Below are 25,413 nucleotides of genomic sequence, written 5' to 3' on the forward strand. Positions count from 1 at the left end.
AGAAATGTAACTCTAACAGAGAGAATATACCTAGCCAGAAATGATGGACATCCATGATCTATCCATGAGGACTGATATCTAATGGGATGTAACTGGCTTTAACTCCACTGGGGAGAAAGACTCTAATAACTCTCAGGAATTTTGGACTCTATTCAACAGAATATACTGAACTAGAAGGGACAGACACTCAGAATTTTCTATGACTTAGAATGATCTAAAAAAAAATACACTAAGTCCCTAAAAGGGGAGACAGGAAACAGATGGGAGGAGGGAGGGGATTGAATGGGACAAATCTCATTATACTAAGAGGTACGAAAAACCTATGGTATAGAGGGGAAGAAGGGAGTAGAGGAGAAACACCTGAATCTTCTTCTCATCAGACTTGGCTTAAAGTCAACCTGCACATACTCAGTTAACTTATAAAACATCTAACCTTTCAAGAAGTAAAAGGGGAAAAGGGAAGGGGGACAGAGAAAGGGAAGGGGAGTGGAGGAAATAAGGGGAAATAACAAAAAGAAGGGATGGGAACAGGGAAAGGGGAAAGAAAGGTGAGGGTGTGATATAGGAGGGCAAATACACTGAAGGGGGTGGTATTCAAAAACAAAATACTGGGGAATATGGATAAAAGGGGGGGGAAAGGGAGAAAAATACAAACAGAGGGAAGATAGCACAGAGGGCAATAAAGAATTAGTAATCATAACCTTGAATGTGAATGGGATAAACTCTCCCTTAAAATGTAAGCAAATAGCAGAGTGGATTAAAAAACAGAATCCTACAATATGCTGCTTACAAGAAACTCATTTGAAGCAGAGAGATACATATAGAGTAAAGGTAAAAGGTTGGAGCAAAATATATTTTGCTTCAGCTGAAGTAAAAAAAGCAGAGGTAGCAATCCTTATATCAGACAAAGCAGCAGCAAAAATAGATAGCGTTAAAAGAGATAGGGAAGGAAATTTTATCATCCTAAAAGGTACCATAGACAATAAAGTCATTTCAATATTGAATGTCTGTGCACCCAGTGGGACAGCACCCAAATTCTTAGAGGAGAAGCTGAAAGAATTACAGGAAGACATAGACAGCAAAACTCTACTAGTAGGAGACCTCAACCTCCCGCTGCCAGATCTAGATAAATCAAATCATAAAACAAACAAGAAAGAAATTAGGGAGGTAAATAGATTGTTAGAAAAATTAGATATGGTAGACTTATGGAGGAAACTGAATGGGGATAGGAAGGAATATACCTTTTTCTCTGCAGTACATGGAACTTATACAAAAATTGACCATGTACTAGGACATAAAAACCTAATGATCAACTGCAGAAAGGCAGAAATAGTGAATACATCTTTCTCAGATCACAATGCAATAAAAGTCATATGCAATACTGGGCCAAGGAGATAAAGACCCAGAGCAAATTGGAAACTGAATAACCTCATCTTAAAAAATGAGTGGACCAAAAAACCAATTATAGAAAGAATTAACCATTTTATCCTAGATAATGATAATAATGAAACAAAATACCAAAAACTATGGGATTCATTCAAAGCAACTCCCAGGGGATATATTATAGCTCTAAATGCTTATATGAATAAATTGGAGAAAGAGGAAATCAATGAACTAAACATGCAACTAAAAAAATTAGAGAAAGAACAAATCAAAAATCCCCAATCAAATACCAAATTAGAAATTTTAAAAATTAAAGTAGAAATTAATAAAATTGAAAGCAAAAAAACTATTGAATTAATAAATAAAACCAAAAGTTGGTATTATGAAAAAAACCAATAAAATTGATAAACCTCTGGTCAATTTGATTAAAAAAAAGAAAGAAAACCAAATTGCTAGTATTATAAATGAAAAAGGTGAACTCACCACCAATGAGGAGGAAATTAAAGTAATAATTTGAAATTATTTTGCCCAACTTTATGCCAATAAATTTGATAATCTAAGTGAAATGGATGAATATTTACAAAAATATAAGTTGCCCAGGTTAAATGAAGAAGAGATTAAATACCTAAACAACCCTATCTCAGAAAAAGAAATTCAACAAGCCATTATTGAACTCCCTAAAAAAAAAATCTTCAGGGCCTGATGGATTCACAAGTGAATTCTACCAAACATTTAAGGAACAATTGGTTCCAATCCTATATAAACTCTTTGGAAAAATAAGGTAAGATGGAACTCTGCCTAACTCTTTCTATGAAACCAATATGGTACTGTTACCTAAACCAGGAAGAGTTAAAACAGAGAAAGAAAATTATAAACCTATTTCCCTGATGAATATAGCTGCAAAAAATCCTAAATAAAATCTTAGCAAAATGACTACAAGTCATCACTAGGATAATACATTATGATCAAGTAGGATTTATTCCAGGAATGCAGGGTTGGTTCAATATTAAGAAAACTGTTAGTATACTTAATTATATCAACAACAAACCTATCAGAAATCATATGATCATATCAATAAATGCTGAAAAAGCTTTTGACAAAATACAGCATCCATTCCTATTAAAAACACTAGAGAGTGTAGGAATAAATGGACTGTTCCTTAAAATAATTAGCATTATCTATCTGAAACCATCAACAAGCATTATACTCAATGGGGAGAGGCTAGAGGCATTCCCAATAAGATCAGGGGTTAAACAAGCATGCCCATTATCACCACTACTATTCAATATTGTATTAGAAATATTAGCATCAGCAATTAGAGAAGAAAAAAATTAAAGGAATTAGAATTGGGAAGTAAGAGACAAAACTCTCACTATTCACAGATAACATGATGGTCTACCTAGAGAATCCCAAGAAATCATCTAAAAAACTACTGGAAACAATTAGCAATTTTAGCAAAGTTGCGGGTTATAAAATAAACCCCCATAAACCCTCAATTTTCCCATATATGACTAGCAAGAAACAGCAGGAAGAGCTAGAAAGAGAAATTCCATTCAAAGTAACCTCAGACAGTGTAAAATACTTGGGAGTCTATTTGTCAAGACAGACTCAGAATCTTTTAGAAAACAATTATAAAATACTTCTCACACAAATTAAATCAGATTTAAATAACTGGGCAAATATCAACTGCTCATGGATGGGTAGAGATAATAAAAAATGACAATTCTACTAAAACTAAACTATCTGTTTAATGCCCTACCAATCAAAATTCCAAAAAATTACTTTAATGAGCTCGAAAAAATTGTAAGTAAATTCATATGGAGAAATAAAAAGTCAAGAATTGCCAGGAGCTTAATGAAAAAAAATGTAAAAGAAGGTGGCTTAGCCCTACCTGATGTAAAATTATATTATAAAGCATCAGTCATCAAAACTGTTTGGTATTGGCTAAGAAATAGAGTGGTGGACCAGTGGAATAGACTAGGTGTAAAAGCAGGAGAGGATTATAGTGATCTGCTGTTTGATAAACCCAAAGAGTCCGGCCACTGGGATAAAAACTCCCTCTTTGATAAAAACTGCTGGGAAAATTGGAAGTTAATATGGAAGAAACTTAGATTAGACCAACACCTCACACCCTTTACCAAGATAAGATCCAAATGGTTACAGGACATAGACATAAAAAACAATACTATAAGCAAATTAGAAGATCAAGGACTAGTCTACCTGTCAGATCTATGGAAAGGGGAACAGTTTATGACTAAGGAAGAGTTGGAGAACATCACTAAAAACCAATTAGATGATTTCGATTAAATTAAATTAAAAAGCTTTTGCACAGATAAAACCAATGTAATCAAGATCAAAAGAAAAGTAGTAAATTGGGAAATAATCTTTACAACTCATGATTCTGACACAGGACTCATTTCTAAAATATACAGAGAACTGAGTCACATATTTAAAACAAAAAGCCATTCCCCAATTGACAAATGGTCAAAGGATATGCAAAGGCAATTTACAGATGAGGAGATCAAAGCAATCCATAGCCAAAGGAAAAATTGCTCTAAATCATTAATTATTAGAGAAATGCAAATTAAAGCTGCGCTGAGGTGGCACCTCACACCTCTCAGATTGGCCAGTATGACTAGGAAGGATAATGATCATTGTTGGAAGGGATGTGGAAAATCTGGGACACTATTACACTATTGGTGGAGCTGTGAACTCATCCAACCCTTCTGGAGAGCTATTTGGAACTATGCCCAAAGGGCAACAAATATGTGCATACCCTTTGACCCAGCAATACCACTACTGGGTCTGTACCCTGAAGAGATGAGGAAAAAGGGTAAAAACATTACTTGTACAAAAATATTTATAGCAGCCCTGTTTGTGGTGGCAAAGAATTGGAAATCCAGTAAATGTCCTTCAATTGGGGAATGGTTTAGCAAACTGTGGTATAGGTATGTCATGGAACACTATTGTTCTATTAGAAACCAGGAGGGATGGGATTTCAGGGAAACCTGGAGGGATTTGCATGAACTGTTGCTGAGTGAGATGAGCAGAACCAGAAAAACACTGTACGCCCTAACAGCAACATGGGAGTGATGTTCAACCTTGAAGGACTTGCTCATTCCATCAGCGCAACAATTGGGAACAATTTTAGGCTGTCTGTAAAGGAGAGTACCATCTGTATCCAGATAAGGAGCTGTGGAGTTTGAACAAAGTACAAGGACTATTCCCTTTAATTTGGGGGAAAAAAAAAACCCAGATGTCTTATGGTTTGATTTGGTTACCTCTGAGAATTCTGTTCTCTTTAAGGATATGATTTCTCTCTCATCACACCCAATATGGATCGAGGTACAACATGGAAACAAAGACTGATGGAGTGCTATCTGTGGGGTGGGGGTGGGGAGAGGGAAGCAAGATTGGGGGAAAACTGTAAAACTCAAATATCTTTAATAAAAATTAAAAAATAAAAAAAAAGAATGAAAAAAAAGAAAGCTATGACACTTTAAAAAAAAAGATAGTTCCTAATACTTTAATCTTCATTGGTAGTGAATTCATCTGTATCATTTTAAATACTGGTTTTTAAAATTGGTTTTCTTTTTTAAGATCAAATTATCCACCAGTTTATTTTATTTAAAACCAGCTCTTAGTTTTATTTATTAGTTCAATTGTTTTGCTGCTTTGAATTTTATTAATCTCTTAATTTTCAAGATTTCTAATTTGGGGTTTAATTTGGGTTTTTCAGTGTGTTCTTTTTTCTGATTTTTTTTAATTGCATACTCAACTTACTGATTTGCTCTTTCTGTTTTCTTGATGTGTTTAGAGTTATACATTTTCCCCAATGTACTGCTTTGACTGTATACCACACATTTTAGTATGTTGTCTTAGTATTATTCTCTTTAATGAAGTTGTTCTTATGATTTGTTCTTTGACCCACTCTTTAGACTTAGATGATTTCCAGTTATTTTTTAATTTGTTTTCAGTCATTTATTGAATATAATTTTTATTGCATTGTGCTATGAAAGGAATGCATTTAATATTTTGCTTTTCTGCATTTGTTTGTGAGATTTTTTATGTTCCACCACATGGTCAGTTTTTGTGAAGGTGTCATGAATAACCATGTACATCAGAGAAAAAGGTATACTTCTTTCTGTCCCAATTCACTTTTCTTTAGAGGGCTGCCTGTCTAACTTTTTCTTTTAACTTCACCTGAAGTTAATATTTTCTGTGCCAGTTTTATCTTTTTTTAACTATTTTTCCTTTTTCTAATTACATACAAAGATAGTTTTCAACATTTATTTTTTTGCTAGCTTTTGAGTTCCACACTTTTCTTCTACCCTCCCTTCCCCCCTATGGCTGCAAACAATTTGATATAGTTTGTGCATGTATGATCATGTTTAACATATTTCCATATTAGTAATGTTGTGAAAGAAGAATTTGAACTAAGGGGGGGAAACATGAGAAAGAAAAAACATTAAAAAGTTTCAAAACTGACATAGTATGCTTTGCTCTGCATTCTGGCTCCATAGTTTTTTCTCTGGATGTGGTCCATAGCAGGTCTCTCAGAATTGTCCTTGATCACAGAACTGCTGAGTCCATCACTCAGCATCAGTTCATGCAAGACTTTCCACCTTTTACTAATTTCCACCCACTGAATGATTTCTTACAGAACAATAGTATTTCATCATATTCATATACCATAACTTGTTTAGCCATTCCCTAATTAATGAGTATCTCCCCACTTTCTAATTCTTTGTCATTACAAAAATAACTGCTATAAATATTTTTGTACATATGGGTACCTTTTTATCATCTCTTTGCTATACATCTAACACAGTTTTATTGCCTGTTTGGTATAGTTTCAAATTGTCCTCCAGAATGGCTGGATCAATTCACAATTCCACCAGCAATACATTGGTGTTTTCTACATTCTCTCCAATATTGATGTTTTCTTTTTGGTCATTTTAGTCAGTCTGATAAATATTAAGTTGTTCCTCAGAGTTGTTTTAATTTGCATTTCTGTAATCAATCAGACCTTTGTTTTTTTCTGTTTCTCTCTTTCAAGTATGTTTTTTGTAAACAAAATATTGCTGGATTTTTATTTTTCATGTATTCTGCTCTCCACTTTCTGTTAGTCTGTTCTAAGAGATAGACAAGTACCATTCCAAAGGGACAAGGTTGCCCTTGGCTGATTAAAAGGGAATTTTTCTAGGGAAAATCCTAGAAAATCAACTAAAAAACTAGTTGAAATACTTAACTTTATCAAAGTTGCAGAATATAAAATAAAGCCATGTAAATCAATAACATTTCTATATACTACCAACAAAGTGTAGCAGAAAGAGATAAAAAGAAATCAATTCAAATCCCTGAATCCAGAATGGTAGACATCTGTTGAAATGATGTAACTAATCTTGGAGAAGCCATTGGGAGCCCCAGGGAGAGTTGTCTTTACTTTGTGAAGGTCAGGGTCACCATGGAATGGATTTGCTTCAAGAGAGGGGCCTACACCTTGGAAAGCTTCTCAGTTCTGATGGCACTTGGTGAACTCAAACTCTGGGGAGTGTATTAACAGAGCAGAGCAATGTAGATCTAAGAGTTGCCATCATGTCTTACTAATGAGTCAAAGTTGATATGTCTGAGAGGAAGACTATTAGTCCATTGGGAGACAGACTTGGATGTATTGGGTTGTTGCATTCTGTCTGATCATTCTCAGGTAGGTTTCTGAAGCAGTTTAAGTTGAGGTCATGGGGTTTACTTTAGAATTCACTTTAAGTTAAATTGCATTTCCGTTATCAACATTGAGTTTATTGATTGCATCTGTAAGGAATTTTTTTTTAATAGGCAAGTATTTTGTAGTATGAGAATATACTGCTAACACTTTGTTTTTAAACTCTCACTTTCCCATTTTAACAGCTTACAGATTCGGAACTAATTAAACAATGTATAGATGAATGCACAGCAAGAATTGAAATAGGATTGCATTATCAGATCCCATATCCAAGGCCAGTAAGTCTCAATCCAATCTCCAAATATTACTAATTCACTATTTCATCCAAACTTAGTAATTCTGAGCCATGTGACTGGTGATTTCTGGGAAGCATGATTCTACAGTAAAGGCAATTAATATAACTTAATTCTAGATCTGGGGTTCTTATCTTTTTTTTATATCTGGGACTCTTTTGACAGTCTAGTAAAAACTGGACCACCTCTCAAATTCTCTCTTTTCTACAATTCTTAAAAAAATGTTAAATTTGTTAGAGGTTAGTGAAAATTAAGTTAGATTTTTCTTGTTCAAATTCACTGACTCCCTGAAATCTGCCTGTGAACCTCTGGGTAGAGAGGTCCATGGACTCCAGATTAAGAGCCCCTGCTTTAGATCAAGATGGTCTAATTGAGCATCTGCAGAATGTTTTGGAAGTGAAGTAGTAATAACACCATGCTCTTAAAAAGTTCCTTTCTTTCTTTCTTTCTTTCTTTCTTTCTTTCTTTCTTTCTTTCTTTCTTTCTTTCTTTCTTTCTTTCTTTCTTTCTTTCTTTCTTTCTTTCTTTCTTTCTTTCTTTCTTTCTTTCTTTCTTTCTTTCTTTCTTTCTTTTTCTTTTTTTTGCCATGGTGGGGAACCTAACCTACACACTTTTTTTAAAAAAGAAAACATCATCTCTGGCCTTTCACTTAGCATCTGACAGGTGTTTTTTCTTTGTGCAGATTCACCTGCCTCCAATGGCCCTTACTCCTCTACAAAGCCGTGGACTTCAAAGCCAGGAGAAGCTAAGGAAACTTTCCAAACCATTATATCTCAAGTCTCACAATGAAGTTTCTTAATCCAAGATTCTCTGCATGAACTGTGAGCCAGGCAGGGCCTGAGCACAAACTAAGTCTCCTTGACTTAAGTCTAGTCAGAGAATGGAAGAAAAAAGACTATGGAGACATTGCTTGTAATTTCTCTTAAATATTCAAAGATTTGGGTCCTTAATTTCATAGCATTAATTTATATGTACGTGAATTTATCAGTACTAGTATGTTGCTACTAGATAGGAATATGCTAATTCCCAAAGCTCATTCCTATCATGATCTTAGTAAATCCTAGATGAAAGTCTGATCATAGCAAGAATTAAGTTTAAATTTATTTTAAAATTACAATTTTTTGTGGAAATAATGTAGCTATATACACAGAAGAAGCTGCAGATTAGAAGCATGGCAGTATCTTTTAGCAATTTCCCTTGAAAGTTCTTAAAATGACTTGACAATCAGATACTAGCCTCAAACTTGTCCATCTCTGTAAACTTTATTTTGTTTTATGTTTTAAGTTATGGATATATTTAAAATAAAAATTTAAATGTTTTAGTTGTTCTACTGATCACTTTTTTTGGATCTCAACTCAGATATACATTTCATTAATATTAAGTAATCTAGTTGTTCCTTTACCACGCTAGCAGAGTTTATCATATATACTCTAATCTTATCACTCTCTTAACAGTTAGTGGAAGATTTCATGATATCGCAGGAAAATTTTGGGGAGGAGGGAAATAGCCCAGATTTTCAGGAGCTCTTGTAGTGTATTTAATTCTGTCCATTAAATGCATACAATAGAAAACCAAATCCTAAAACATGTTTACTTATAATTCTCACTAAAAAGCCTCACAACAAACTCAATACCACAGTATGTAAAAGTAATCTCTGTTTCTAATTGACAACAAAATTGGACAACTGTATCATCCAGTGTATTATCCAAGTATAAATTATAAGGATAGGCTGATTTTAAAATTATGTACAATTAGGAAAAGGAAAATCTAGATCAAAAGGAGAAAGGACTATGCCTTTGTGATAGGCCAAGGAAAAACTCAGAGAGTCCCTATGCAAAAATGTTTTTTGTGTTCAAAAGTGAAATCTTCAATAAAAATTGATCATAAATTTTGTTTTTGACTATTTCTACACATTTCCAGAATTACTTGCTGCAGGTTTATAGTGTATTGATTTTAGTTAGGTAAAGTCAAGAAGCTGTCTAATTAGGATAAGGATAGCTGACTCATATCACAGCAAACCTTCATTATCCTTATTTTGGGACTAAAAGAGTATCCTTATTAATGAGGGTTATCATGAGATAATGTAAAAGGCTTCTTTAGAATTAGAGGAGGAGAAGGAAGGAGAAGAATAACAATTCATTATCCAGTGTTTTAAGTTCTTCAAAACATTTAGTGACTGGTAACAGAGTGATGTCTTAAGGATGTCTTAAGGTTGAATCTGTTTCAGCAGCTGACTAGCTGTATGACCCTGGGCAAGTCACCTAACCTCTTTGGTATTCAGTTTCCTCATGTATACAATGAATGGGTTGTATGACTTTTATGGAAGTTTAGCATGATTGTACATGTATAGCTATATCAGATTGCTTGCTATTTTGGGGAGTGGGGAGGGAAAGAGAAAAATTTGGAACTTAATCATAAAAAAGAGAAAGTTGGAAACTGTCTTTACCTATAATTGGAAAAAAATCAAATTCTATTAAGTGCAAAATAAAGGGATTGGGCACAATGGTCTTTTCTAGGTCTAAATCCATAATCAGAGTCATCTGCTGAGATATTTGTAGAACAGATCCATAAAAGACAAAAATTATTCATTAACCCTTGTGTCTTTAGCTCTCTTCTCTCCACCCACTTTTACTTTTGAGTTGCAGACCGGACTTTGTGCCCATTTTAACAATTTCACTGCAAGAGTTCATTTAGCAAATCCCTAATGGCCTATTTTTTGTAGTTTGCTTCAAGGTACAAAATTTCTCAGAACTTACTTTTTGGATGGAACCTTAAATCCCTTACAACTAGAAAATAAAACAGTGGGGTTTTAGATTTTTAAAAGTGAGTTTACTCACCATGCTTTTTTACCTGCCATACTCATTGCCTCCTGAGGCAATATCAACCATCCGCTCAAGCCAAGGACCTCCTTTTGTCCCTATAGCCTTAACTGCTGCAGTTTGCATATCTTGAGCAAAGCTCAAAACTGACAAAATATTTTCCTCTCCTTTGGGAAAATGATGCCCCTTCATGGCTTTCATCATTCAAGACATGCAAGCTGATTTGTCCCAAGTACCACAGAGAGCAAAAATTTTCTGAAACTAAATACATGCATCCTGATTTATCCCAAAATATCCTGGAGGGCAAAAATTTTCTGACACTAAAAACATTTGGAATATTAGAAGATAACAGATAAAGAGAGCATTTTTGCTGACCTCTCCCAACAGTCCCCTCTAAAAACTTGAAAAATTGAATTTTAGATATACATACACATCAAAAAGTCACATTGAGACATTTTTCTAGCCCAGAACAGGTTAGGAAGATAGAAAAAGTAGTCTTCAGTCGCTGGGATTGGAAATCTTGGCATGGTGAAAGATACATCAGCTTTAGGCCTTGAGGATATCAGTAGCAATGGGACCAGCAACAATTGCAGGATTCAATACCTTGGTCAGAAGGATTACAGGAGACCCTATGTTAGCACCATATCCTGGACCAGATGCCATTGGACAACTCCACTGCCTATTACCTAGTTTGAACATGGGCCCTACCTGAATGTACACAAGAGTGCAGAACAAGAAAGCAGTGATCATACCTTATTATCACATTACTTTAAAAGCACCAGAAACTTATAGATTCTCTCCCTCTCCCTCACTTAGTTGTGAAAATAGCAGAAATAAAAACCTAAAGTTTAGGAACAGACCCACCCTTCCTCTCCCAGAGGAAAGCAGAACCCAATTCTAACAAAGTCCAAAGTCAAGAATTGGAAAAAAGAATCAATCAACAAACCTGATGATAAAAAGCTGTTAAAGTGACAGAAGCTACTAAAGACACAAAAACAAGATGGCAATGACTTGAAAACTCACAAGCAAAGCCTCAAAGGAAAAAAGTACATATTGGACATATGCCCAACAAGAATTCCCAGAAGAGCTAAATAAGTTGTTTATAAAAAACAAAAAAAAATTTAACAATCATGGTACAAGACTAAAGCTTACTATCTTCAAGGACATAGAAAAGAGTGGAATATAATGGTATCATATAGTAAAAACATGGAGTCAATGAGTGATAAAGGAAAGTACTGGGAGGAAGGGAAAGGAGATGAAAAAGGAAGAAATTTCACATGAAAGTCAAGAAAGCTTTTTCAATGGAGTGGAAAGGGGGAAGGCAAGGGGGATTGAGTGAGCCTTTATTCTCATCAGAAATGGCTCAAAGAGGAAATAACATACACAGTCAATAATAGGGTGAAGAAATCTATCTTATCCTAGTTTCCCTAGAGAAGAAATGAGAAGGGATGAGATAAGGGAGAATGGAGGGAGGGAAGGGGGAAATAGGTGATAGAAGAGAGGGAAGATTGAGAGAGAGGGTACTCAGATACAACACACTTTTGGATAGGGCCAGGATGAAAGGAGAGAGAGAATAGAATAAATGAGAGTGGGGAGGAATAGAGTGGAGGTACAACTAGTAATAGCAATCATGGGGAAAATATAGAAGCAACTTATTTGGTGGACCTAGGATAAAGAAAGAAACTCACCCCAGAGACAGAGCCATTTGAATCTAAACACAGACTGAAGTACATTTTTTTCACTCTCTTTTCTTGAAGTTTCTCATCTTGGGGGGTGGTGGGTTATATTTACTCTTATTAACACATTCAATTTATATCAATGTATAGCATGGAAACAATGTAAAGACTATCAGACAGTCTTTGGAGGGGGAATTGTAAAATTCAAAAGCTTACAAAAAATATGTAGATAACTACTATTGTATATATAATTGGAAAACAAATTTTAAAAATGTTAAAAAATAAAAAATAAAAAATGTAGATGAAATATAGATTCTCAAAAATATAAATTGCCCAGATTAAAGAAGAGGACATAGAATGTTTAAGTAACTCTTTATTAGATAAAGAACATGAACAAGCCATATGTGAACTCCCTAAAAAAAAATTCCCCAAGTCTAGATGAATTTACAAATCCTACCAAACTATTTGAAGAAATAAGGCATCCTACCAAATTCCTTCTATCACATAAATATGGTATTTACCTAAAGAGCAAAACCAGAAATTGATTATAGAATGTAGTATAGAGATCAGTTTCCCTAATGAATATTGTTGCAAAAATTTTAAAGGAAATGGCTTCGGGGGGCAGAGCCAGGATGACAGAGTAAAGGCAGGATTTCCCGTGAGTTCTCCCCTAGACACTCCAAATACCTTTAAATAATGACTCTAACCAAATTCTAGATCAGCAAAACCCACAAAAAGACTGAGTGAAACAATTTTCTAGCCCAAAACAACTTGAAAGATGTTACACGAGGGTTAGAAAGGGCCTGCAACACAGTCCAATGGTACCAGCCCCAATCATTCAGGAACAGCTAACAGGCACCTGGGTCTCTGGGCCATTTGGGTTGGGCAGTAGTAGTGATTTCCAGACTTCTCAGCCCAAGAATTGCCAAGGACAGTTGGGAAGGGCAGCAGGAAAACTCTGCTGGGCCAGAGTGAAAGCAGAGCTGAGTCAAGTATGGGCCTTGGCATAGTCCCAGCCCCAAGGACCAGGAGCAGGTCACTTAGAGCTTCCAGAGTGCTCAGTCCACTGACAATAAGGGGGTCAAGGAAGCTACAGAGGAGCTGGAGCAGGACTCTGTTGCTTTGCCCATAATCAGATCCAAGTCACAGTCTGGGTCCCATATGCCATAGCAGAACATAGATCCTCCTCACAGTTCCAGGGCAGAGAGGGTTGGTCACTCACAAATGAGGGGCCAGTCCAGGAGAGCAGTCAGAGCCTCTCATAAGACCTTAAAGGAATTGAAGTTGAGGTCCCTGGGGGGTCCCTGAAAACAGCTGCAAAAATCCTCAAAAACTTGGGACAATGCATCCTCCACCCTGGAAGCAGAACCCCACTTTAACAAAGAATTAAAATTAAGTCATAGGCTGGGAAATGAGTAAACAACAGAAGAAAAAAGTTTGACCATAGACACTTACTTTGGTCCCATGGAGGATCAAAACACACTCAGAAGATGGCAGAATCAAAGCTTCTATATCTAAAAGCTCCAAGAGAAATAGGAATTAGTCTCAGGCTCTAGAAGAGCTCAAAAAGATTTTGAACATCAAGTAAGGGAGGTAGAGGGAAAAATTGGGAAGGAAAATGAAAGCAATGCACCAAAACCATGAAAACCAAATCAGCAGCTTGATAAAGACAAAAAAGTACTGAAAAAAAAAATCTTAAAAACCAGTTTGGGTCAAATGGAAAAAACAGTCCAAAAGGCCAATGATGAGAAGAATGCCTTAAAAAAACAGAATTAGTCAGATGGAAAAGGTGATACAAAACCTCTCTGAAAAAAATAATTCCTTCAAATGTAGAATGGAGCTAGGGAAAGCTGATGACTTTATGAGAAATCAAGAAACAATAAAACAAAAAGAATGAAAAACTAGAAGAAAATGTGAAATAACTCATTGGAAAAACAACTGACCTGGAAAACAGATTCAGATGATAATTTACAAATTATTGGACTTCCTGAAAGTCATGAGCAGGAAAAGAGCCTAAATAGACATCAAAATTCTCCAGGAAAATTGTCCTGAGATCTAGAAGCATAGGGTAAAATAGAAATTGAGGGAATCCACTGATCACTTCCTACAAGAGATCCCTAAGTAAAAACTCCCAGAAATATAGTCAAATTCCAAAACTCCCAAGTAAAGGAGAAAATATTACAAGCAGTCAGAAAGAAACAATTCAAATATTGTGGAGCTACAGTCAGGATGACATAAGATTTAGCAGTGTGTATTCCTGCATAGGAAGAAAATACTGAAAACTCATATAAACCTTCACATTTATTAGAGTAGATATAATGAAGGAGCATATATAGACAAGTCATAATAGGGAGATGAATAAACAGGTATAATATATTAAAAAGATGGAGTTAATGGGTGAGAAAGGAATATCCTGGGAGAAAGGGAAAGGAGAGGTAGAATAGGGAAAATTATTTCACATAAAAGAGGCAAGAAAAAGCTTTTGCAATGGTGTAGAAGGGGGGGAGGTAAAGGGGAATGAGTGAGCCTTCATTCTCATTGGAAGTGGCTCAGAGAGGAAATAACACATACTTAATAGGATATAGAAATCTATGTTGCCCTAGAGGAAAATAGGAGAGGAAAGGAATGGTAGAAAGGAGACAGAGGAGAGGAGAGGAGGAAGGGTGTAGGTGATAAAAGAGAGGGAAGAGAGGAGAGGGTCATCAGATATAACATTTCAGAGGAGTGACAGGATAAATGAGAGAAAGAATAGAATAAATGGAAGGTTGGGGGGAAATAGGATGGAGGGAAACAACTAGCAATAGCAACTATAGGAAAAAATATTGAAGCAATTTGTTTGATGGACTTATGATAAAGAATGCTATCCCTCTCAGAGAAGGAACTGATGGTGTGTCTGAATGCAAACTGAAGTACATTTTTTTTCTCATTTTACTTTTCTTGAGGTTTCTCTTTGTTGTGGGGGGGGGAGTATTATGTTTACTTTTACAACATGACTATTTTAGTAATGTGTTTCATGGTTACACATTTTTAACCTACACCAAGTAACTTGCTTTCTGAAGATAGGGAGTAGAGTGGGAGAAGGGAGAGAATTTGAATCTCAAGGTTTTTTTAAATTAAATGTTGAAACTTGCTTTTGCATGTTAGCTGAGGCTATATTTTTTTAAAATAAAATATGAATTTTTTTAAAAAACAAAAACAGAAAATACAAACTAGGAGATTATAGCATGACATCATAAATATGTATTGACTAGGCTGAATTAGGACCCTAGTGCAGGGCTGGTTCAGTATGAGGAAAACTATTAAAATAATTGACCATATTAATAACAAAAAAAATTTTATTTAGGTTTTTGAAAGGCAAATGGGGTTAAGTGGTTTGCCCAAGGCCACACAGCTAGGTAATTATTAAGTGTCTGAGACCGGATTTGAACCCAGGTACTCCTGACTCCAGGGCCGATGCTTTATCCACTGCGCCAAAAAACAAAAATTTAATTATATTGATAGATGCAGAAAAGAGATTTTGGCAAAATGCAATACTCATTCATATTAAAAAGACTAGGAAGCATGAAAATAAGTTGAAATTTTCTTAAAATGATTAGTAGCAGCTAAATAATTTTTGGAAAGCAAACATTATTAGTAATATAGATAAACTAGAAGTTTTCCCAGCAAGATCAAAGGTAAAGCAAAGATACCCATTATCTGGGGCAATTAGGTAGTGTAGTGGATTGAGCACCAGCTCTGGAGTCAGGAGGACCTGAGTACAAATCCAGCCTCAGACACTTAATACTTACTTCACTGTGTGACTTTGGGCAAGTCACTTAGCCCCATTGCCTTGTAAAAAACAAATTAAAAAAGACTCAAAAGGTATTCATTATCAACACCATTATTTAATATTGCACAAAAAATACCAGCTTTAGCAAAAAAAGAATTTAAAGAGAAATTATAAATAGACAACAAGGAATCAAAATTATTAGGGAATCAAAACTTATATTTTTTCCAGATGATATGATAGTATATTTAAGAAAGCTCTAGAGAATCAACTGAAAAATCAAAATAATTAACAACGTTAGCAAGGTTTCAGAATTTAAAATAAACCCATCTAAATCATCAATATTTCTAAATACTATCAAGAGACAGAAAAATTCTATTTAAAGTAACTCCAGGATAGAGCACTAGCTCTGGAATCAGGAAGATCTAAGTTCAAATTTGGCCCCAGTTACTTAGCAATGTGACTATGGTCAAGTCACTTAACCCCAGTACCTTTCAAAAAAAAATTAAAAATTAAACAACTTCAGACAGAGTTTAATACTTGGAAGTCTACCTGCCATGACACACTAACTATAATTGCAAAATACTTTTCACACAAAGACAGACCTAAGCAATTGAAGAAATATTAACTGTTCATGAGTAGGCCAGATCTGTATAATAAAAATGACAATACCTAAAATAATTTATTCAGTGCCATACTAAAGGATAAAATTCACTTGGAAAAACAGAAAAGGTCAAGAATATTAAGGAAACCAATGGGGAAAAGTGAAGGAAAATGACCTAGGAGGACCAGGTTTCAAACTGAAATATAAAAAAATAATTATGAAAACAGTCTAGTGCTGGTTAAGAAATAAAAGTGGTGGATGAATAGAAAAGCTGTTAATAAATAAATTAATACAGTAGATTAGTGTTTGATAAACTCATAGATAATGGGGCAAGATCTCAGATCTCAGTATTTGACAAAACCTCCTGGGAAAACTGAAAAGCAGACTGGAAGAAACTAGACATAGCTTAACATATCATATCACATATCAAGATAAGTTCCAAATGGGCAAATGATTGAGACATAAGGAATGATATCATAAATAAATTAAGATAGATTGTCAGATGTATAGGTAAGGGAAAAATTCATTACCAAACAAGATAGTATCACAAGAGGTGAAATTACTCATTTTGATTACATTAAAAAGGTTTTGTAAGAGCAAAACACACACACACACACACACATACACACACACGCACACACACACACCCATAGTATAGCTAAAATTAAAAGCATGAAAAAAGAGAAAAAGTTTCTAGCAAGTTTCTTTAAAGTTCTCATTTGAAATGCAAATTAAAACAGCCTATGAGATTCCACCTCACACCTATCAGATTGGCTAAGATGACAAAAAGGGAAAACGATCAGTGTTGGAGAGGAGTGGTTCATTAATGCAGTGTTTGTGAGGTTTTGAACTGATTCAGTCAACCTGGAGAGCAATATGGAACTTTACCCAAAGAGCAATAAAACTGTTCATACCCTTTGACACAGCAATTCCAATTCTAGGTCCATATCCAGAAGAAATCATAAAAAATGGGAAAAGTCCTACATGTTCCAAAATATTCATAGTAGCTCTTTTTATAGTGGCAAAGAATTGGAAATTGAGGAGATGCCCTTCAATTAGGGAATGGTTAAACAAGTTATGGTACATGAATACTATGGAATATTATTGTTCTATAAGAAACCATAAATGGTCAGACTCTAGAGAAGCATGGAATGATATTTCAGGATCTGATGCTGAGTGAAGGGAGCAGAACTAAGAGAACATTGTTCACATTGACAACAACATTGTGAGATGATCAACTTTGATAGAAGCAGTTCTTCTTAGCAGTTCAGAGGGAGCTAGGACAACCCTATTAGACTTGCTTTGGACAATGTTATCCCCATCCAGAGGAAGAAAAACAAAACAAACAAAAATCCTACAGAATCTGAATGAACACTACATTCACTTTTTCAAAATTTCTCTTATTTTTTTCCTTCCTATCTCATGGTTTTCTTTCTTTTCCTTTAATCCTAATTCCTCATTCAGAAAATAACTAATCTGTAAACATGACTGACTGTTCATCAATGAGGGGAGGGTAGTAGGAAGGAAGGGTGGAAGGAAATTATGTAACTTGAAAATATGCATATGGATGAATATTGAAAACCTTTCATAACATGTAATTAGAAAAATAATATCAATCGTGAAAAATAAAATAAGTTCTCATTTCTCAAATATATGGGGAACTCAAACACATTTATAAAAATAAGACTCATTCCCCAAGTAACAAATGGTTAAAGGATTTCAGTAGATAGTTTTCAAAAGAGGAAGTCAGAACTTTCAATATTCAAATCAATAGAAAATAAAGAAATGTTCCTTACAGCAACTCTAAGGCACCATCTTACAACTATCAGATTAGTTACCATGGCAGAAAAGGAAAATGACAAAGGCAGAAGGGATGTGGAAAAATAGGTAAACTAATACAGTATTGGTGGAGCTGTGAACTGGTCAACTGTTCTGGAAAACAATTTGGAGCTATGTATTTTATAGCCCAAAGGGCTATATAAAACCATACATACATTTGACCCAGCAATGCCACCTCTTTACCCCAAAGAGGTCAGATTAAAAGGAAAAGGGCCCATATGTAAAAAAAAATTTAATGAAATTTTTTGTGGTAGCAAAGAATTGGAAATTGAAGGGATACCTATGATTTGGAGAGTGACTGAACAAGTTGTGGAACATGATAGTGATGGAATACTATTGTGCCATAAGGAATGGTTTCAGAAAAACCTGGAAAGATTTATATGAATTAATTCAAAATGAGATGAGCAGAATATAGTAGCAAAAATTTTACATAGTAGCAACAATACTGTAATGAGAATCAACTATAAAAGACTATAAAAACTATATAAAAACTATAAAAGACAACTTAGATGAAAACTACTTTCTACTTCAGAGAAAAAACTGATGAACTCTTAAGTGCAGATTAAATCTTTTTTTAACTGTCTTTTTCTGGCAACATAGCTAATGTGAAAATACGTTTTGTGTGACTTCATATATATAATGGCTATAGTTGTTCTTGCCTTCTTAATGGATAGAGGACAAAATTTGGGACTGAAAATAAATATTAAATTTTTTTAAATCTCTTGTTATTTCTTACCTTAGACTAGTTCTGCCTTTACCCATAACATCCACCAGCATAAAACAAGTTTTATTTGTAAAGTTTCATTTTCTCAAAAAAGAACCTTACCTTGCATTCTAGGCAACATAGTATTAAAGAACCTTGTCCTTGGGCATGGAAAATACTGGATTTTTTTAAACCAGTCATTAAACAGTTCTCAAAACAATGATTCTTGTATTTATTGACCCTTTGAAGAACTTACATAAAAAAATTTTTGCACCTTCTTATCATTCCTTACTACTCTGTCTGGATGTATCTTAGGTTTTATATATTTTAGTTTTAGATGTTTATGGTTTTATATGTCTTGGAATTTGTAGATCCAGTCCTGTCATTTCCCTTAAAAGAAACTGATCTTCCCATGGAATGATTTTTTCATATGCATTTAGAAAGAATCAGTCATCCAAGTAAGGACACTTTTTGATATACCTAACTTTTTGTCACCTAACAGTAATTAGGTTTAATTGGGATTACAAAGGGGAAAAGGGGCTCATTTCCTTCTTAGTTCCCAGTTCAACCCAATGAAACAACTCATTTCAAATGTAGATTGGTCAATGTGACTTTGGAAAATAAGGATTAGAAGTTAGAGACAGAGGACCCAAGTTTCAAATTCTGGTTCTGCTGTTTACTGTCTTGTTAATCTTCAAATTTGATGACCCTTAAAGTCTCTTACAGTTCATAACCTACGTCCCATTATTTCATACCTTCTTGACTTTTGGGATGCAGCAGATACATGAGGATGGTTTGTTCCTATATATGTTCCTACCCATTTGATCCTGGCTGGTTATATCAACAAAAGGAGAAAACAGAAATTGAGTTTAAGAAAATTCTAATACAGTACTGCCTAGATCAACTGCCCTTAATTCCATCTGAACAGAACTGTAGACTAAGTGGTAAGTGGAACAGTAAAACAATATTCAAAAAAGTGAATATTAATATATTAGTAACCCAAGAGAAGCAACACGACATAGTGGATCTATAGTTCTTAGACTCACGAAGATCAGATTTCAAGTTCTACAATCTGACCTAAATTAGCTATGTGTCACTGAGTAAGTCACTTTTGCTCTGTGACTTAGTCAACTCTTAATTAGGATGATAAGGACATCAGTTCTCTGATCTGTAAAATGGACTGTTGGACCTCTAAAGTCCCCTACCAGATCTAAAACTCTGATCCTACAATCTCTGCATTTATGAGAACATAAGGGGGATCTGCTCCCCTCCACTTTTTTTTAACTATGGGAAGAAAATTGAAGTGTATACTAGAGAGTAGGTAGTAGATAATTTTTTAATCATCTAACTGGCACAGTGATGCCACTCCACGGTTTATCCAGTGCTTCTGGGGCAATAATGTAGGGAGCTCAATAGAAAGGACATAGTTGGTTGAGTGACCTGTAGTGGATAGGGTGCCTCTCCGAGCACTTGTTTTGTAGACAGGACACAGGTAAATGTTCTCATGCAGAAATGTGGAACTTTCCCCTGGTTTGAGCCAAATGATGGGGAGAGGGTCATAAAGGATTTTAGGGAAAGACTCTCCAATCTCCATTGCAATCCTGTCCCACCGAGCTCCTTCCAAGAAAAGGCCTTTGACGAAAGCCCCATTTTCTGGCTTCTCATCTACAGTTAATTCTTGTGAAGTCACCTGCAAGAATGCACAGAAGAGTTTTAATATTTATCCTTAAGAATTTTATCATCAGCTATATAGCATTACATTAACATATACTTCCTCTTCCATACCAATTAGTGACCAGATCCTATCAATTATATGGCTGCAGCATCCTGGCTCCTATCCCCTCCTCTATTCCCATTAAAGCAGGGCCTCATTACCACTTGCTTGGGCTATAACTCCCCAGTAGTTCTTCCTAACTTCACCATCCATCCAGTAACAATATATCTGTCATCTGCCAAAATAAGCTTTTTTTTATTCAAAATCTGATCATGTTACTCTTCTGCTCAAAAAAGTGGCTTACAATTGTTCAAAAGTCAAGTTCAGCTTTCTGTGTTTGACAACAAAAGAATTCCACCATCTTGGCATTGCCCAGCCATTTCAGCCTTATCTTGTTTGACTCCTCTTCATGTTCTCTCTGCTCTAGTCAAAGTGAACTATTCTCTCCACCATCATTCACTTTCAAAAATGCCCAGCTTTCTTCTGTCTCTTTACATTTGCTCTGCCAGAATTGTCCTACCTCTCCTTTCCTGCCTAACAAACTCATGCATATTCTTTTAAGCCCAATCCCCACCCCCCTGAATAATTCTTTGGACCTCATATAGCACTTCATTTTGTACTTTTAACACATCTATCATGTCATTGTATAGTAGAGTCATCTCTTTTCTCTCTATTGAACTATGATTTCCATGAAGGCAGGAATTAAGCCATATCTAAACTTTGTGCCGTTCTTTGAACACCTAACCTGAACAAGACTCTTTTTCAGGAGTCTAGAAAGCTACTGGCTATAATGACCACTGGACTCAGGAATGTCCTATACAGTGATATTGTATATGGGTGGTTAAGTGGTAGGCTTCTCCCCAATCATCTGGGAAGCCCAACTTCTAATATTGGCTAATCTTTTATAATCCTGTTTGGTTTTTGTTTGTTATTTTTTAATAGGGATAGCATGTTGTGACAAATACAGAACTGAACTAGAAGTCAGGACATCTTTTTCTAGAAGAGTTTTATATATAGGACAAAGGGAATAAGATTTTTCCCCTGGATATTGGCATGGAGGGAAGGCAAGATGTTTCCTCCCACTGGTGATCTTCCATTCACCTAATCTTACTTCATAAAAATTCTCTAGCTTACCTTGCTATGCAATGCAACTGCCCCCCCACCCCCATCCTGCTGTCCTGACTTCTAGCTAATAGGTCCACTTCCCCCTAACACAGGTACCTTGGACAATATGTACTTGCAACAGCTATCAAAACATCTTCCACAGCACTGCTACTCCTACCAAACTGGTGGGGAAGGTGGTTTGGGTTTGCTTTTTTTCGTTTGGTTGATTTTTTGCCTCAGGTTAAAAAAAAAGTTCTGCTTACAATTCTAGATACGAGTTAGTTCTGATTTTTCCATTAACTCAGTATGTGACCTTAGGTGAACTAATTCCCAAACCATCTCTTGGCCTAAGTTTCCCAATTGTGAAACAAATGGGTTGAACTTCCAGCTCTACTAATGTAAGATTATTTTATACCTTTTCTGCTCCCTTCTTTTGTGTGTTTTGTTAGATCAGTGCTTGACCAGTAATATATTCATTTGCTTTACCATGAGCTTCAAAGTAATACTTTATCATATTCAGATGTAAAGCTAAATAGTAATATTCTCCAGGATAGGATGAGGGTCCTACAAAATTGTATAGGCATGCCTAGAACTCACAATTTTTACTTAGTATGGCAGTGGCAGGATATTTCAGTTTAATTTCTCCCTTTGGAAATGCACAGTCAGAATCATAAGAACAGTCAGATTCCATTGGTAATAGAAGATGCCAAATCATCCATCTCTTTAGCTCAGTAAAGTGAAAGAGACAGAACAGGAGGAGATTCTAGGATCATCAGCTATTTTTGTTTTCATCTTGGCTATCTGAACCCACCCTTACCTCAAATTGAAATCCAATGTGGTCAATGGGAATGGTGTACTTCCTAGCAAAATTCTGGGAAACACCTGTCAAAAAGGACTGTGTGAAGTAAAATCCTGATAGCCAGAATACATCAGGGGGTCCATTGTTGATCCATTCCTGAGGAAGCACAGGCACAAAATAAAATCAACTCACAGACATTTGCCTAGGGGGAAAATGGCATAGGTCAGGGGGAAACTTGCTTATATTGGTAAAATAAGACTCAAACACACACTCAAAAACCTACTGCTCCTATTCTTAAAAAAAAAAAAGCCCACCAACCATCTAATTATTCCAACCACCCATTCTGTATTATTGTAGATGAGATCTCTTTGGGTAATAAATCAAATTATATCTTTGTCGTGTGGGTTTGTCCTATTCTAGTCTTGCCTTCTATTACTTTATAAACAATCTCCCTCTATCCTTAATCTCTTCCTCCCTCCTTTCCCAAACTCATGAAAGAAAGATAATCTATAAATAGTAGGCCTTGGGACCATAATGTTGGTTGACTGGTTGTCAGCCCCAAGACATTCACCTGATGTTTCATTATGCTCTCCTGCCCAAAGTTATGGGGTGCTATGTTAAACTGTATCTTTCTTACCTGGAAGAAGGTCAGACGTGCTAGGAGATCAGCCACATAGCCACCAAGGGGCTTCAGTGATGGGTAGGACTTTGCTGCCCACATGCTTGGCACTTTTCCCACTAGCATACTGTTGAAAACATCTTCTAGTTCTGAAGACATTAGGACTTGACCTTTGATGGCTCTACCCAGATTAATCAAGCTACTTCGAACTACTTTTGTCAGTCTGTAGGGGACAGAAGTCAAACTCAATATGTACTTCTAAATAAGGATCACTTCCTTCTCCTTTCCGAAGTGTAATAAGGCAGTTATCTTTGTTTTTTTTTTTTTACTGGCTCAATAATAAAAAAATAGATGAGGTAATTGGAGACTGAGAGAAACCAAAATCTTTACCATTCCCCAGGAAAGTTTACAAGAAGTTTTTTACTTCATGGGAGCCCAGAAAAGAAGGACCTCTTTGTCCCAAGACTCATCCCTAGTCCTAAGCCTGACTGGAAACAAGCCAAAAACAAACCAAAATATCAATCAACAGCAAAAGTCTCCAAGGTCCTATAGAACCTCCACATCTGGTTCATTTTTATATGGCTAGTTTCGTAACATTTAAAAGCTGGAACCATCAGTAGGATAAAGGAAATGAACCCTTGTGAATCAGTGCTGGGGTAGAAAGAAGTATTGTTACTTTGGGGTTAAAATACTAATAAAATAATGAATTAAACTTCCTATGCCCCAAACTGCCATTATTTTTCCTGCCCTGCCACTAAGAAAGGGGGTAGAACTTCTCTTTCCCTCCCTTCCAAAGACAGTCTTCAAGGCTGCTCTTGGTTTCACTTTAACCTGATCACAACCGGACTCAAAAGTTGTGGAAAATGATTGGAGGAGAGATGCAGAGTTTTTATTCATTTATTTTATCTACTAGGTTATACTCCATCAGAAATGACTTGCACAGAGACATGCAGATGCAAAACAAGATTTATGGAACTACATTCACTGGATAAGCTGATCTTTGGCTCAGGCCAAAGGCTCATTGCCAAGCAAGTTAAACAATTAGTCTTTTTTTCCTAGTTTTTACAAGGCAGTGGGGCTAAGTAGCTTGCCCAAGGCCACACAGCTAGGTAACTATTAAGTGTCTGAGGTCAGATTTGACCTCAGGTACTCCTGACTCCAGGGCCAGTGCTCTATCCCCCATGCCACCTAGCTGCCCCTAAGCAATGGTCTTCAATGGAAGGTCATAAGGCAAAATAGTTGCTGCTCTATGACTTCACCTTTTAAAGGGCAAATAAGGTACTAATAACTGATATCAAACAAGTTACTGAATTTATCCCCCACCAAAACATGTAGGGTGACAACTAAATGCCTCTGAAATAGTTTTCCCCTCCTAAACTGAAGGTCCTATTGGAATCTGGTCTAGACTTATGATTTGATTGGTATAGGAAATTACTAGATGATGAAGGTATCTCTTCTCTATTAATGTAAGTCATCATCTTTCTCTACAAATTATATAAATATAATTGAGTCATTATGTCCCATTTGTTGTGGATCATAACTCACCAAAGCTGTCCATGTTTTCTTGGCAAAGATACTAGAGTGGTTTGTCATTTATTTCTCTAGTGGAGTAAGGCAAACAAAAGATGAATGACTTGCCCAAATTCACAATAGCTAGTAAATATCTGAGGCCAGATTTTAACTTGGGTCTTCCTGACTCAGGCCCAGTGCTCTAACTAACCATCAACTTATAGAGGACTACCTAAATCACTGAGAGATTCAATATCTCATTCAGGGTCATATAGCTAGTATGGGTTAGAAACAGGACCTGGAATCCAGGTCTATTTGTCTTTAAGACTGGCTCTCCAGACACTACATACCACCTGGTAGCTCCTATGACCACAGAGGAAAAAAAGGGATCAATCCTACCTGTTAAATCGAATGAGTTCTTGCCTCAGGACAGTGTTCATGGACTCTTCATAGAGCACAGGATATAAGTCCATGACCATTTCTAAGTCAAAATCCTTAGGAAGTTTGGATAGGACATCCTTAGCCAGTTCCTCAACCACTTCCTTAAATTTCAAATTGGTAAAGAAACAAATATAAAATAAGCTTTCTGAGTGCTCACTTTTTAAAAATAAATTAAGAATGTAATAGCTCTTTTAAATATGCTTTCATAAATTTTCTCTGGAAATCATCTATAGGGTATAAAATGCAAACCAATTATCATATGGGTTCCCCTTTCATTCTTTAGGTGATTCCCCTTCCATTTTCTATGTGAATTTTGTCCAACTGACTGTAAGGGAGCATATGTAAGAAAATCATAACCTTTTAATTCACAACAAGCAGTGAGATCCACAAATCTGGCCCTGGTATTAAAAACTATGATCAAG

At 35.6% G+C, this 25,413-nt stretch overlaps 2 protein-coding genes across 11 annotated transcripts in view; one reads left to right on the forward strand and one right to left on the reverse strand.

Annotated features, from left to right (window-relative positions):
- Nucleotides 1–9,259, forward strand: part of LYRM1 (LYR motif containing 1) — a 53,014-nt gene extending 43,755 nt beyond the window's left edge. For 5 of the 7 annotated variants that reach the window (XM_074201353.1, XM_074201354.1, XM_074201351.1 and 2 more), the window contains exons 3-4: nucleotides 7,291–7,383; nucleotides 8,081–9,259. In XM_074201353.1, the coding sequence (XP_074057454.1) occupies nucleotides 7,291–7,383; nucleotides 8,081–8,197 (210 nt within the window). In that variant the 3' untranslated portion in view covers nucleotides 8,198–9,259. The remainder of the gene's footprint in view (nucleotides 1–7,290; nucleotides 7,384–8,080) is intronic. The other 2 variants (XM_074201349.1, XM_074201350.1) reach the window with 1 other exon arrangement.
- A 9,375-nt stretch (nucleotides 9,260–18,634) lies between these two features.
- DNAH3 (dynein axonemal heavy chain 3) overlaps nucleotides 18,635–25,413 on the reverse strand; it is a 195,390-nt gene continuing 188,611 nt past the window's right edge. For 3 of the 4 annotated variants that reach the window (XM_074208291.1, XM_074208288.1, XM_074208289.1), the window contains 4 exons: nucleotides 24,950–25,092; nucleotides 23,060–23,264; nucleotides 22,441–22,578; nucleotides 18,635–20,495 (listed from right to left, as the gene is read on the reverse strand). In XM_074208291.1, the coding sequence (XP_074064392.1) occupies nucleotides 20,142–20,495; nucleotides 22,441–22,578; nucleotides 23,060–23,264; nucleotides 24,950–25,092 (840 nt within the window). In that variant the 3' untranslated portion in view covers nucleotides 18,635–20,141. Of the gene's footprint in view, nucleotides 20,496–22,440; nucleotides 22,625–23,059; nucleotides 23,265–24,949; nucleotides 25,093–25,413 lie in introns of those variants that run through there. The other variant, XM_074208290.1, reaches the window with a different exon arrangement.

Source organism: Macrotis lagotis, chromosome X, assembly GCF_037893015.1.
Source record: "Macrotis lagotis isolate mMagLag1 chromosome X, bilby.v1.9.chrom.fasta, whole genome shotgun sequence".
Lineage (NCBI taxonomy): Eukaryota > Metazoa > Chordata > Mammalia > Peramelemorphia > Peramelidae > Macrotis > Macrotis lagotis.